This window comes from Parasteatoda tepidariorum, chromosome 3, assembly GCF_043381705.1.
Source record: "Parasteatoda tepidariorum isolate YZ-2023 chromosome 3, CAS_Ptep_4.0, whole genome shotgun sequence".
NCBI classification, from domain to species: Eukaryota; Metazoa; Arthropoda; class Arachnida; order Araneae; family Theridiidae; genus Parasteatoda; species Parasteatoda tepidariorum.
Window position 1 is genome coordinate 65,861,588 of NC_092206.1, and position 14,661 is coordinate 65,876,248.

At 29.4% G+C, this 14,661-nt stretch overlaps 1 protein-coding gene across 2 annotated transcripts in view; it reads left to right on the forward strand.

Annotated features, from left to right (window-relative positions):
- LOC107454417 (SET domain binding factor) overlaps positions 1 to 14,661 on the forward strand; it is a 61,346-nt gene that overhangs the window by 24,569 nt on the left and 22,116 nt on the right. For both annotated transcript variants that reach the window (XM_016071612.3, XM_071178776.1), the window contains exons 17-25: positions 2,197 to 2,319; positions 2,396 to 2,592; positions 3,538 to 3,701; positions 4,877 to 4,950; positions 6,696 to 6,891; positions 9,701 to 9,834; positions 9,916 to 10,091; positions 11,666 to 11,862; positions 12,723 to 12,936. In XM_016071612.3, the coding sequence (XP_015927098.2) occupies positions 2,197 to 2,319; positions 2,396 to 2,592; positions 3,538 to 3,701; positions 4,877 to 4,950; positions 6,696 to 6,891; positions 9,701 to 9,834; positions 9,916 to 10,091; positions 11,666 to 11,862; positions 12,723 to 12,936 (1,475 nt within the window). The remainder of the gene's footprint in view (positions 1 to 2,196; positions 2,320 to 2,395; positions 2,593 to 3,537; positions 3,702 to 4,876; positions 4,951 to 6,695; positions 6,892 to 9,700; positions 9,835 to 9,915; positions 10,092 to 11,665; positions 11,863 to 12,722; positions 12,937 to 14,661) is intronic.

Genomic DNA, 14,661 nt, shown 5'->3' on the forward strand with positions numbered 1-14,661 from the left:
AAAATAGTACTTCGCCAGAAAAAACTATGTACTGTGCAAAAACAAAAACAAAAAAAAGAATTTTGAATAATTTTTGCTCCAATATTCAGATTTTCACGTAACACAGTTTAACTCATAAAGGTTGCTCCATTACTTGCGCAAGATTTGTTTAGTTACAAAATCAGATACATAAATGCAATTTTTCTGAATAATTATAACTTTTTTTAGTTCTTAAAATATTTCTTTAAAAAATTGTTAATCTTGTAAGTCGGTGCACCATTGGCTGCTAAATATATTTGTGAAAATAGTAGTCTGGCTAATTTTTGTCCTTCTAGTATCTTTAATTTCATGTCCTGTTGGAAGCATTAGTCCCAGCTTTTTCTGAACTTTGAGTTGCAGGCTTTCTACTTCCAAAAACCAGTTTTTAACATATTATTCAGAAAGAAAGAAGTTTGTTGCAGAAGAATTGCAATGAAATTTTGCCCTGGAGCTCTAAGCTTGGGAGATCAAAATATAGTTTAAAGACTACTTGACTGATTTCATTCAAAGTTACTATTTACATTGCTGAAGAGCTTATGAGTATTTTTCAGTTAAAACTTTTTGATCATTAAAAAAAGGCAAATAATGATGTTGCTAAGAATATTTTTTGCATGTAATTAACTTTAGATATGAGTTTTATATTGTTTAAACATTTTTTTGTTGCTGTGCATAAAACAATTAGGAAGCACAACCACGCAGGCATAATAATAAATTAATATTTATAGTTCAAACTTTTAAAGGCTTGTAGCGTATCTACTACTACAGAAATACAATTCCAATTCACTAGTATATAAAGCGTGTTAACTCAATTTCATAGATGAAAGTTGACTTTATCAATTCATCGCTCGACCTGCTTCGATTTGAACACGCCTTTCTCAGCATTAATACTCACTTCGATTTGAACACCCCTACTAATCTGGATAGTCCACATTAAACAGTTGGCTTGCTACTTATGTCTGCGACATCCACCTCCTCGCGCTGTTGCTACCCAGCCTCAATCACACACAACGTCGGCCAGCAAACACTCTACTACTAATGGCAACACAAGAGCAACCACGACCTTGAACTTAATACAGCTCTCAAGATCAGCAAAAGTACGGTGATCTTAATACACACACAGTTCTCTCGGCTTCTTAAAAAGCATGTCAATGAATCAACTAGTGGTGTCCGTTCATCGAATTCTATCACAGATATAATTCTGGTAGGGGAGTACTGTAGCGTCTCTACCACAACAAAAATACAATTCCAATTCACTAGTATATAAGGCATGTTAACTCGATTCTATGGTGGGGTACCTTTTCATAGTTGAAAGTTGACTTTATCCATTACTCACTCCCCGCATTAGGCAGTAACCCACTTCGATTCGAACATGCCTTTCTCGGCAGTAACACCCACTTCGATTTGAACACCCCTTTCTCGGCAGTAACACTCACTTCGATTTGAACACGCCTACTAATCTGGATGGTCTACATTAAACAGTTGACTTGCTACTTGTGTCTGCGACATCCACCTCCTCGCACTATTGCTACCCAGCGTCGATCACACACAAAGTCGGCCAGCAAACACTCGACTACTAATGGCAACACAAGAGCAAGCACGACCTTGAACTTAATACAGCTCTCAGGTTCAGCAAAAGTATGGTGATCTTAATACACACACAGTTCTCCCGACTTCTCACAAAACATGTCAATGAATCAACTTGGTGTCCATCGAATTCTATCACAGATATAATTCTGGTAGGGGAGTACTGTAGCGTATCTACCACTACAAAAATACAATTCCAATTTACTAGTATATGTTAACTGGATTCTATGGTGGGGTACCTTTTTATAGATGAAAGTTGATAATGTCGATAATGCCTCTCCCCTTAGGCCTACCTTATTAATATTGAGAAAATAATTCCAAGGAGAAACCCCTTCCTGAGGTTTTTTGAATCAGAATCTAGATAGAAAAAAATTGCTGATTTAGATAACTTATTTTTTTGTGTTTGTGTTTTATATCAAAATATCGTTTGAAATTAGCATTAAGGTATGTCTAGATTGCATCTTAGTCTGTGAAAATCTGATCTTAAGGTCAAAAATTTTTTAAGTATATATATATTTTTTAATGTCCAATGTATCTATGTTTGTTCTTATGATGCAAATAAGATTAATTGTAGTTATATTTTCCCCTATTAAGTCCAAAGAACTTAATAACATATGGAGCCGGGCTGATAATAGAAGTACTTTATATTCCAACAATGGATCCAACAATTTAGTTCGACATCCAGAACCTAGTGCTTTAGAGATTGCTGCAGAACAAGTAAGCATTTTATTTATTGCTTTTTTTTATCAGCTGTCTAATTATGAGTTGAAATAGTTACATCAATATTTCTTAGATGAGACTCTGGGGAAATTTAAGTTCAGAACAACAGAAGGAACTAATGAATAATGAGGAATCTACTGTTTATAGTCAGGCTATTCATTATGCTAATAGAATGGTGGCATTACGAGTTCCACTTGATGTCAGTAAAAGTGCCAAAAATTCTAATGATCTCGAAAGGGAAAGCAATAGTAATAGTAATGTAACAAACAGGTAATATATATTAAATACTCATTATGAATTTCTTTTCTATCTGTGCTTTTTATGAATTTAATATATACCTTAGTTCTTTATTTAACCAAGAAATATTTACTTTTCTTACTTTAGACCTTCTTGAAAGAATATGTAATGTGATATTTTAGTGAATCGGCCAAAATCAGCTTTATAATCTATCGAGAAACATCAGAATATGTTAACCTTAGTTCTTTATTTAACCAAGAAATATCTACCTTTCTTACTTTAGACCTTCTTGAAAGAATATGTAATGTGATATTTTAGTGAAACGGCTAAAATCAGCTTTATAACGTATCGAGAAACATCAGAAGATGTTAACAAAACATCTTTCAATCACGTCAGTGCAGTTGACTATTATAGCATGTTCCTCAATCCTAGAATATCAATTTGACTTGCTTTTCTGCTTTTCTCTTCAATTTATATTTAAGTATACCACATATGAACATGAGTTGTGAGATTCATTTTAGGTAATACCTTCTAAAGTAAAAGTAGTGAAATGTCCCATTATTAGCAAGAATCGGCATTTGCTAGACTAATAACTGTTGCTTTTAATTGTAATTATAATCTTTTGTAGAAACATTTTACTTTTATTATTATTTTATGTGTACAGTTAACTTTTATATTCTCTTCAACCTTTATTTGTTTATAACCTTAGAAAGAAACAAATAAGATTTTCAAAATTGATTAGTAGTGTGTAGGGAATTAAATATTAGACTATCGATTATGTCAACCTTCATCTATCAAAAGGTACCTCAAAATAGAATTGAGTTAACATGTCTTATATACTAGTGATTTGGTATTTAATATTTGCAGTGGTAGTTACGCCACAAGTGCAGTGTTTATCTCAGATTAGGGAGTTTTTAACTGTTTACACAATACCAGCCTAATTTTTTCTTTATATTTTTTTGATTATTTTCCGTGTAGTATGGCAGAGACTGATAGCGTTGATGCTGAAAGTGGATTTGAAGAAGATACTTCCGAAGTTGGTGCTAGTGTTATCAAGTTTGTATCTAGGTTTGTTGATAAAGTTTGTACAGATTCTGGAGTTACTGAAAACCACATTAAAGCTTTGCATCAAATGATTCCAGGTTAGTTTCTTTCCATTTATTTATCTAAAACATACCTTTGCAATATAATTTTTTTAGCAGGGTGCATTATAACGTCACATAAATCAAACATTTAAATGGTCATCAAGCATTGTAGAATTTAAAGTTATTAAACATTTAGTAGATTTTTTTTTTAAAATTATGCTTGCTGATTGAATTTAAACTTTAAAACGAATGTAACAAATAATTAATTCATTTGTTGGAACATCAATAAAATTTATGCACAGTTTTTATGCCTATTCTACTGTGAATGATTTATTAAAGATTATATAAGCTGCTCATGAAGAACGATACCAAATAGAAGAATAATATGTTAAGTAAGACAATACCCAAAAAACCTTAATGAATATTTGATGCTTATAAACTCTAAAGTATTACATTTTAATGTGCTGATATGCAAATAAAAATAATGAAGATAAAGTGTACTTTGAGCAATGTATGAATAAAACAGAGCAGCATGAATAAAATACGAATAATGACATGAATACAGACATTCTATAGCTTCAGTTCTACAAACTAGAACTTTCCTAAGTGTCTAAATACAAATAATACTAAGAAAAGCTGTGTTAAGAGGTTGTCACATTACATAATCAGCTTAACTTAAACATTAATTTAAGATACTTCATTATACTACTACAAGGTGTTGCACAAACGTAACCTCAGTGGGTAATGAGTTAAGGTTTACAATTTTTGTAATTTTTTTTTTCATGCTCTTTTAAATAGAAGAAAATGTGTTAAACATATTAGATATAATTCAATTTTTTATTCTATTTTTGCTTTTAAAGAAATTTTTTTGCATTTTTGTAATATCTTAAATAATAATATTCATATTGAGTTCACAGCTCTTAACAGATAAAGACCATGGTTTCTGTTTCATACTACAAGACTTGTTGTGTTATTAAATACTTAAAATACAGTAAAGTTATTGAAAGTTTAGTATCATATAAAATTATTTTCATCAAATTTTACAATGCATTTAATAATTTGAATTTACAATTTTTACCCATAATAACTAGTTATATGTAAGAACTTGTTTGATTGTACCAATATCATCAGTGCTCACAATATTTATTTTATTTATTAATTTATTATAATTTTAGAATTTTATTAAAACTTGTGTAAAATAATGTATTATGCATTTATCTTTTGAATTATAGTGGCGGTTGCTATGCAAATGGAATCATTAGAAGCAGTTCATAAAGAGAGTAAACGTCTTCCTCCTATTACTAAGGTAATAATAATTTTAAGTAATTCACATCGAACATCTGTTTTATTGTTGCTAATCCATTGAAACACTTAAGCCACTCACTCTCAGTTTAATTTTATCTTATTATAATTGTGGTTTTTATTAATTCTTATGCTATAATATTCTTGTGACTGTATGAACAAGAATTGTTCTAATTCTCCTAGAAAAATACAGTTAAGAAGGTGTACTAATCAGATCTGTCATCATTAAGGTCTAGATTTTAATGATGACATTAATGTATATTTTCATGAATATAGGACATTAATGAATATAGGTCTAGATTTTAATAATGATTTTAATGAATATTTTTGGATACTATTTTAAGTATGACATTCTTTGAATTTAAGTCTCTTGGTTTTAACATTTTAAGGTATGGATTTTGTCTGATAGTAAGAGTTCATTGCAGTACTTGAAAGACTGATTCAGTGTTGATGACCGCACTAGTATCGCTATTTTGAAATTACTTAGACAGATTGCTGTGGTTCACGAAGTACACCTTCAATGGATTCCCTTGCATGTGGGGATTTACGGAAATGAGGTCCCTGACGACTTGGCAAAGCAGGACTCGGTTGAGCCATTGTATTCAGTTGCCTCATTGACTTTTGACGAGATTTACTCCATCAGGAAAAACAATTACTTAAAGTCTTGGAGAGTCCCTCCATCCCATGATTGTTGGCGGAGATGTCCTGGGGGCTCCATTGCCCTGTGATAAAGCCGACCAGACGGCGGTGTCGAGATTTGCCAGCGGCCACCTGAGGAGTGGCTTCTTAAGCAATGGCAACAGGGTCTTCCCGGTTTGTGCAAAGTGCGTTCCCGGAGCACATTCTGGCTTGTTTTCGCATTTGTAAAAAGACTTTCGCGACAGACCCTTTGCTTGTCCTGGATTTATTGAGAGTGTATGGACTCATATAAAATGTCTAGCTGCGGCTAGACAGTGAGGGGATTAGTCACACACACATTTTAAGGTGTTCTTCTGTTTTGCGTCTTAAGGTATTTTCGTAGGAGGCTTTAGAATTTTTCTGGTCACTTTATTAAGTGAAATTTTCTTAATATTTTTAATTTTTATATTATAACTGTTTATACATACAGGACTTTTTGGAATTCCTTCTGAGGCTACAGAAGGCTGTATTAAAGTATCTAACAGGATACATTATACTAGGAACCGAAACTGTTTAATAGTTATGTTAAAAACATAATATAAAAAAATGTGCCTGACTATCATTTTTTACTTTCTTTAGACTTGTGTTATTTTAGCATTTATTAATAATTTTTTCCAGTAATCAAAATCTGTTATAATAAAATAATCTGAAAACAGGAGATTAATATGTGTTAATAAATATTTTTTTTTTGAATAAAAAGTGCTGTTTTTTTCATTCTTATATAATTTAAATTATTTTTTTTATCTTAATCATTTATGCTGCAAAAAAATCATAAAATGTGAAAAAAAATTTAATTAAATTTTGTTACATTTATTTGTGCATGATATTTTGATGCATTTTTTAAATTAAAGTGATCAGTTTAATAAAATTTTTTTTAATAAAATTTTTTGTAATTTTTTTTATTTTGTGTGAAGTAAGTTTCTGTCTTAATGTTATTATACTACATTTTGAATTTTCTAACAAATTCAGGCAAATGTATTCAATGCTAAACTGACTAATAAATAATGCTTGGTGTTTTTATTTATCTTGCTGACAAGTTAATTGAATGGTAATGATTATTTCCCCCTGTAGCCTAAAATTTTAGCTCCAAGTTTGCTGCAAGGAGAAGACTTGCTGATGGAAGGTCTCCGTGTCTATCTGATTCCAGATGGAAGAGAAGAAGGTACAGGTGGCATACTTGGAGGTCCTAATCTTTTGCCAGCAGAGGGTGCTGTATTTCTCACTAATTATCGAATTATTTTCAAAGGAACACCATGTGATCCTTTTGGTATGAAAATTTCATTTATGTCTTTTTTTTCCCCCTCTTTTTGTTCTCTTGTTTAGTTTATGTAGTTTTATATTTTGAAAAAGTAAATTCTCATCATTAATATTAAGTTATTTTAAGTTTTTTTTTAAATGCTCTTTTTAAAGTCAATGTAAAGTATGTTAATCAGTTTTTTATTTTATTATTTTTACTATATCTTAAGCAAGGGCTGGCTAGTTTCTTCAAAATTCTAGATGTAGATTTTATATTAATAATTTTAAGTTTGTATTGCTATGTGTCTCTTTTTATTTTTTTTTGCTTTTAGGGCGGGGCAAGGACATGATATAAATATTACCAATTGACTGTTAATCACTTGTGGCCTGTTAAATTGTAGATTATTAAATTTCATGTTTCAAAATTTGATATCCTTATTATATTTCAGAATTTTAGATCCAATAATTCTCGACATGTTATAGTTTGAACAAAATTAGCTGACATATTTATTTAAATATTTACATTATATATATACAGTCAAACCCCGCTATAGTGAACACGGTTTATAGTGAACTCCCTGATATAGTGAACAAAATGTTCGGTTCCGTGCCTTGCTATACACACATAATGTTATTTTTTGTGGATATAGTGAACCAAAAAAGTGAGGAAGTTGGATATAATGAACTTTTTTCTGTCTTTGACTGATTTTTTTCTTCATTTTTTTGTAATAATTTTGAAATTTCTACTTCAAAATAAATGAATATACCGATTTTCAAAACCATCTATGGAGGGACTATATATAGAGGCGATAATAATTTTTTCTTGTTTGCTTCTTTTATCTCCCTTTCCCATCCCTAAACAAACCAAGCAGATGTTTCCAACCCAGGCAGATGATGCACCTGTAAGGTGTCAGTGGAACCAATATGCATTATCTGTCAGAGGGCATATCTGTCAATGTGCATTATCTGTCAATATGCATTATCTGTCAGTAGAACCAATATGCATTATCTGTCAAAATAATGAATAATGACTCATTAGTCATTATTCATTATTGGTCAAAGGGTTGGACACTAATCTGTGTTGATAAGGTCCTCATTTCAACTCCTTATTGCACTCAGTTCAGTTCAAATGAAGCCTGCAAACAAGTGATTCAAATTTAACTAAGGCGAACAGTAAACGTAAAACATTCTCCATTGATGAGACAGGGTGCGTAGCGTTTTTAAAAAGTGCTTAAAGGTGCTTATTTTCGTTTTTAAGAGCCCTTAAAGGTGCTTTTTTTATTGGGTGCTTATAAAAAGTGCTTAATTTTCCTTTTCCAAAATGAGATTTTTCCTTTACCATGTTGATTTTTGCTAAGAATTATGCAGAAAAACGCTGTTTACATTGTTCTATTTAACGTTTTCACAATGAATTCAACCCCAATCTATTTCTGCTTATCGTCAGTCCATAGCTATGAAAATGCCATTCGATTAACATGATTAAAAAATTTTGGCAATTCTCAAAAACAATGCCGAAAGTTTTTTTTAAAAAATTTTTGACATGACGGTTAAAACGAGATATAACCGTCAGAAATTTTCCGTTGTCAGAAATTTTCCAATCCTACCTAATTGTGTTTTTTAAAGTGCTTAAAAATATTATTTAAGTGCTTAAAATGTGCTTATTTTTTGTTGAATAATTTGGCTATGCACCCTGTGATAAAATGGGCATAATCAGAAAAATTTAAATGGTATGTAACCATGCTGATATTTGCAGGGAATATAAACTATCCAAATCTACAGTTTTTAACGCATGGAAACATAGGCAATTAACAATTTCTGCTCATGAAAAACATTTCGATGGCAGAAAAAAAGTTGAGAAAAGCAGATCACAAGGCTGTTGAAGAAGCATTATTGAAGTGGTTCAGCATTAAAAAAAGCCGCAATTTTCCAATATCTGGGCAAATGTCGATGAATTTGCAAAGCAATTTTGTTCGAATACTTTTATATGCTCGAATGGCAAGTTAGACAGGTTTAAAAAGCGGAATATTAGAAATTCCGGAAAAATTATTTGATAATCAGGAAATGTTTCCATATCTGATGTTGAGTATTACTCATCAGCTAGAGATTACAATTTTTTTTTTTTGTACGCAAGACGAAAAGTAATAAAAAATAACACATTTTTTGCTACTACATAATATTTTTCAGTCATTTATTTGAATAATGTGTAATAAAAGGGAAGAGTTTGGGAACCATTAGTTAAATTGCCTGTTTAACAGATATAGTGAACTCCCGGTTATAGTCCCGACTTCAAAGGACCGAAATTTCGGTCCCTTGAAGGTTCACTATTTTTATAAATATAAGCATTTGTTCAACAGTTTCTTGTAGGCCCTCGCCATTTTTAGTCTCTCCCAATTCTCCCTCTTTCCTGAAATTGATCTTGAGCAGGAAAAAATCTTAATCTAAGTTGTCTTTCCATTGATTTTTAGGTTATCATCTTTTTATTCTTCTGCAGAGAGGAATGACGTTGAAAACCTGCAGTATTTTTTTTTTTTTTTCATTCTCTGAAGATCTCCGGCCTACCTCATTCCATACAGTTTAAAAATATTGTCACCTATATCAATTTTAAAGAATTTGTGGTTGTATCGTTTTTGCCAGATGTTATCCAAAATAACATCAAAGACAGATCTGAATTCTTTTTCTTTCATTCATCCTAATTTATAAAATAGATGCTAATATCAGCTTGGCCATTTAACTTTAACCAATTTCTTAGATTTTTTAAAATAATTTTTTATTTAGAAAGATGCATCTAAAAATATTTTTAAAAATGTACTTTTTTTTTTAATTTCATTGACTTTCTGCAGCTTGTGAACAAGTAATAGTTCGGTCTTTTCCTGTGTCTACTCTTACTAAAGAGAAAAGAGTCAATGTTCAACACCTCACTCAAGTTGATCAGTTCCTACAAGAAGGCTTACAATTGCGGTCTCATACATTTCAGGTAATAAGCCGTGTATTTTTCTTAAAACTTAGATTGATTCGTTAATCATTACTACTATAATTAGCTTTTGTATTTTTTTAGCTAATAAAAATTGCATTTGATGAAGAAGTGACTTCTGAAAATATTGAAACGTTTCGGAAACTTATCAACAGAGTTCGATGCCCTCCTAATGTGTTTCATGTCTTTGCATTTAGTGGTCATCTTGCAGTGCCACAAACACCTCTTCACAAACAAAAGGAGAAAAATGCAACTTTGAAGTATGTGTTTTTTGGTTTTTATTAATTTTTATGTTTGCAAATTTATTTAACAAGGTTGGTTTTAATTTGTTAGAATGTTTTAACAATTTCTTGAAATTATTAAGTTTATTATGTTATTGCTTTAAAAAAATTAGCATTTATATGAAGTTTGGTAATTCAATTTTTTTTAAAAATTAATGATGGTAGATCATAGGTAGTAACATTGAGAATTAATTTATCCTCATTAATAAATTTTTACTACATAATCTATAAGTACTCTAATTTTATTTAATCTAATTTTAATTAATCTAATTTTAATTTTTTAAACAAATGTTTCATAAAAGTGCATTTCTTTTGTAAAGAGTTTTTATTGATTTCTTTTGCATTAGCTTAATAAAACTAGATTGTTTATTTTACTACTTTCTTTTTGCGTATATTTAAAGGTATTTGGCTAATGTTACCAACAGATGTCAGACTAAAGCTCTATCGGTAGCCTGTGTATTGATTTTTGTTATTTTACTAGATTGTTTATTTTATTCTTCGTTTCACTTATATTCAAAAGTTTGCATTTAGTTAGTGGTAGTCAACAACTGTCAGACTAACACATTATAAGTAGTCTGTGTATCGATACTTATTTGGTTACATAGGATAATATATTATACGTAGAAGCAAATTCTCCACAAAAATCTCACATTCAAAAGTCATTCTCTAATGTTTTCTTTTGTCCATTTAAATTTTGACTTGATTTTTTAAAAATTTAAAAAGATGTGCTAATAGTCCATCAAACCTTTTCTTCCCATAATTATGCCAATATGTATCTTTATTGGAATTATGAATAAAAAAAAATTAGGTACTTTTATAATAACTCTATAAAAATTTATCATGTTCAACTGCTTTGCCCTGTAAATTTGGGGATCGAGATGCTAAACACATTTTCAGTAATATGTTTTGAAGTGAACATTATCACATTTTTTTCATGAAAACTCTCAATTACTCTAACCATCATTAGCTCTTGACTACATCTTTTTTTTTCCCTGAACAAGCAAAAGAAGAAAAAAAATTATATGTTTTGTTGAATGTTAGATATTTTTTTTATGTCTTACTGAATAATTAACAAATAAATGCTTCTGTCCACTTCCCACTAATAATGTTCCATTTTTATTAATTGAAATGTGGAAGACTACCAGTCACAAAAACTTTTGTGACCTTTTTTCCAAATTCGATGATTTTCAAGGATTTTTGAGCTAACTAATTTTAAGATTAAGAGAATTTCTTATATGAATCTGATATTGAGGAATAGGGAATTAGTTTTTAAAAAGAAGTGAAAATTAATTGATCCACTAAAAAAGATTTTTGTTTGAGAGGGTATATACTTTAATGACAGTTATAGCAGTCATTTGTCTATGTATCTTTAAAAATTGAATGGCTAAACCATGTGGCAGCTTGTTAAATTTGTTTTCAAAGTGTATTCTAATGGAATATTTCAAAGATATTAAGTGTTGAGTGTATACTTTTTTCTTCAATTTATAAAATAATCATGAGGAATCTTCATGAACAATGTGCTAATGAATATTTTCTTTTTTTTCTATTTTTAGAGTAATTGCAAAGAAAACTCTTTTAAAAACAGCTATGAAAGCAGGTTTTAAGCCAAAGCCTTCTTCAAGAAAGCAGAAATATGTTATTCAGGGACCTCATGATTTTAGAACTCTACCTAGCCCTGGTCGAACTCCTTCAATTGGATTCGATAGTGAATCTGATCGACCGTCATCGTTATATGAAGATGACTTATCCAGTAAGTCTTCCTAACTTAAAAGAATCAAAATAGTGACAGCTGAAAATATTTTTAATTTTTGTTTAAAAAGAATTTCTAAATTAAAATTTAATACGATATTTCTTAATTAATATTTTACATTTATTTTCTTTTACGCTATTAAAAAATGACTTGAAAAAAGTGGTATATCATATATTTTTAAACAAATTTTTATTACATGTTAAAATGAATGGAGGACATTTTTATAAAACATGTTCTATGGTGGTTTCTAATGTTAACAGAAATGTTTCATCTAGTCTTTTGGTTTGAAACTCAATGTCATTTTTTTATTTATTTCATACAAATTTTATAGTTTCATATCTGTGGTAGTTAAAAATTTTAGTGTGGTGAAAGTAATAAAACAAAATTTATATAACGCTCAAATTTTAAACTGAGATCGTTTATTAATTAATATTTTTCAAAGAAAATTTCTAGAAGACACAATATTTACCTACTTAATGTATTATGAAATGTTGAAGATTATTTCTTGCTTGGAAAATTTTATATCTCTTTTTCCAGTATCTAAATAACATAGTTTTTCAAACAAATTAGTTTTCATAAAAGCATATCATTTTATACATTCTTATTAATTTTTTCTAATTTACCCCAGAATATTCTGACTACTATATATATCCTAGAGCTGGCTTTGATGCTAGGTACAAAAAATATGCAACTTAATAAGTTTTGTTTTAAAAAAAATTCAAAAAAAAAAAAAGCCGTTTTTTTTTTTTTTTTTTTTTTTTTTTTTTTTTTTGTAAATTATAATGAACCAATCAAATTATAATGTTTATGTTGCATTGTTTATTTTTTCTTGTCTAAAGTATTAATGTATCATTTAATAGTGATAGAAGAAAGTGATCTGACTCTTTCAACACCGCACATACCATCCTATGCTCAACATATGGATTCAAAAACATTAGAAAAACTGTCTGAAAGAAGCTATTGTAAAGATTATCAGCGATTGGGTTTAGGAGTTTTGAATAGTGGAAACAACAAGCATAAAGCTGAAGGATTTAGAATCTCATCTATTAACAGCATGTACTCTGTATGCCGCAGGTATATTATAATGAGATATTTATTCTTTTTTTATGCTTTTCAAATTATGTATTTTAACTTGAGTTTATCCATTTGAAACAATTCTAGAGTGAAAGCTTTTGTTATTTTATCTCAGCAATCTACAAACAAGTATTATGTAAATCCCTAATGGGTTGGGGAATCTGATTTGAGAGTTGCTTATTTTTGTTGACAAGGGTAGGAGGAATGGTATAAACAATGCTTATGTAAGACGATAAAATCCTCTTTTTTTCCAAAACATTCTTAAAAAGTAAAATGAAAAGCGTAACAAAAAAATTACACATTAAAAAATTTCCAATGTGGAATAAAAGTTTCATTCAAAAAAAGAAAACATTTGGTTTTCAGTAGTAAAGAATTATGAACACTAATGATTCCTAAAGAGTAAATTCAACTCAAAATGAATTAAAATGTAAACTTAGTTTAATGCGAAGTTATTTCTTTTTACATGAATTGAATCTCAAAACTAGATTACTACAGTAAATATCAAAGTTGAAGCAAAAGTGAAGCCTTGGGGGGAGGGGCAACTTTATGACGTAAGCATGAAAAGGCAGTTTGTGATTTGCTAATTTTTGTTAAAAAGAGGGGAGGGGGAGTCCCGAAATTGCCAAAAAATTTGATTATGGAATATTTTAACTGCCCTTTATTTGTAGACATGAAGTTGATTCTTATAACTAGTTTGCAGTGTGAGGTCATGTGTATTCAGCTATTTTAAAAGTTCTAAGGTTTTTCTGGAAAAAATATTTTTTGTAAGAAATCATATAATCTTCCATGTCTTATTGATAGAATTTAAAGGAATTTCATTATTCTTATACACATTACATTTATATTACTTACTATAAAATGTTCAGGAAATAATTGAGTTTATTCTGGAAAATATATTAATATTTCAACCACTCACAGTGCAGTTCGATTAACTCCTTATTTTTGGAGAAACATTATTTAAGCCTAAAAATACTTGGTTCAGTTATAGCTTTTTACATTTATTATGTAAAGAGTAACACCTGTAAATAATTTTTTTTTATTTAAGTTTTATATTATGCAAAGGGAGTTAAAATAATAATACATTTCCCACATTCTGTTTTATTGAATGAGAGTGAGGAGTGAGTCCCTTTCTTACTTTTTTTAAATAGTAGTCATCATCAGTCATCTCTTTTTGCAGATCATCAGTCATAAAAATTTTAATTTGTTAAGTTTCTTTTTTTTTTTTTTTTTTTTTTTTNTTTTTTTTTTTTTTTTTTTTTTTTTTTTTTTTTTTTTTTGTAAACATGGTAATTTTAAGATGTGAGAAATCAAGTCTAGGTCCCAAGGTAAAAAGTTTTGACTTTTTCTGATTTCTCAATGAAGATTGTCCGAAGGGCAAGTAATAGCATATGCTTTCTGAATTCCTCAAATGTGGTTATGAATTGAATACTTAATAACAAAAGAGTTGGTTGAATACTTAATAGCAAAAGAAGTTAACACACAATGTTTTTGAATATGTGATATTTGTAGAAAGGAATGAATAACTGCAGTGTCTACTTAACTCCATTATAGCAGTTCTAGTTTTTATTTTTTTTCTCCATAAACTTTCAGCTAGTCTACTGTTTGATAATAATTCAATTGTAGGAAATTTGAAAAGTGAAATATTAAAATTTATTCTTTAGCAACTTCAATTTACTATTGCACTGTATTTGAATTGCAATTAAATTAAAGTTTCAGTGATTTGGG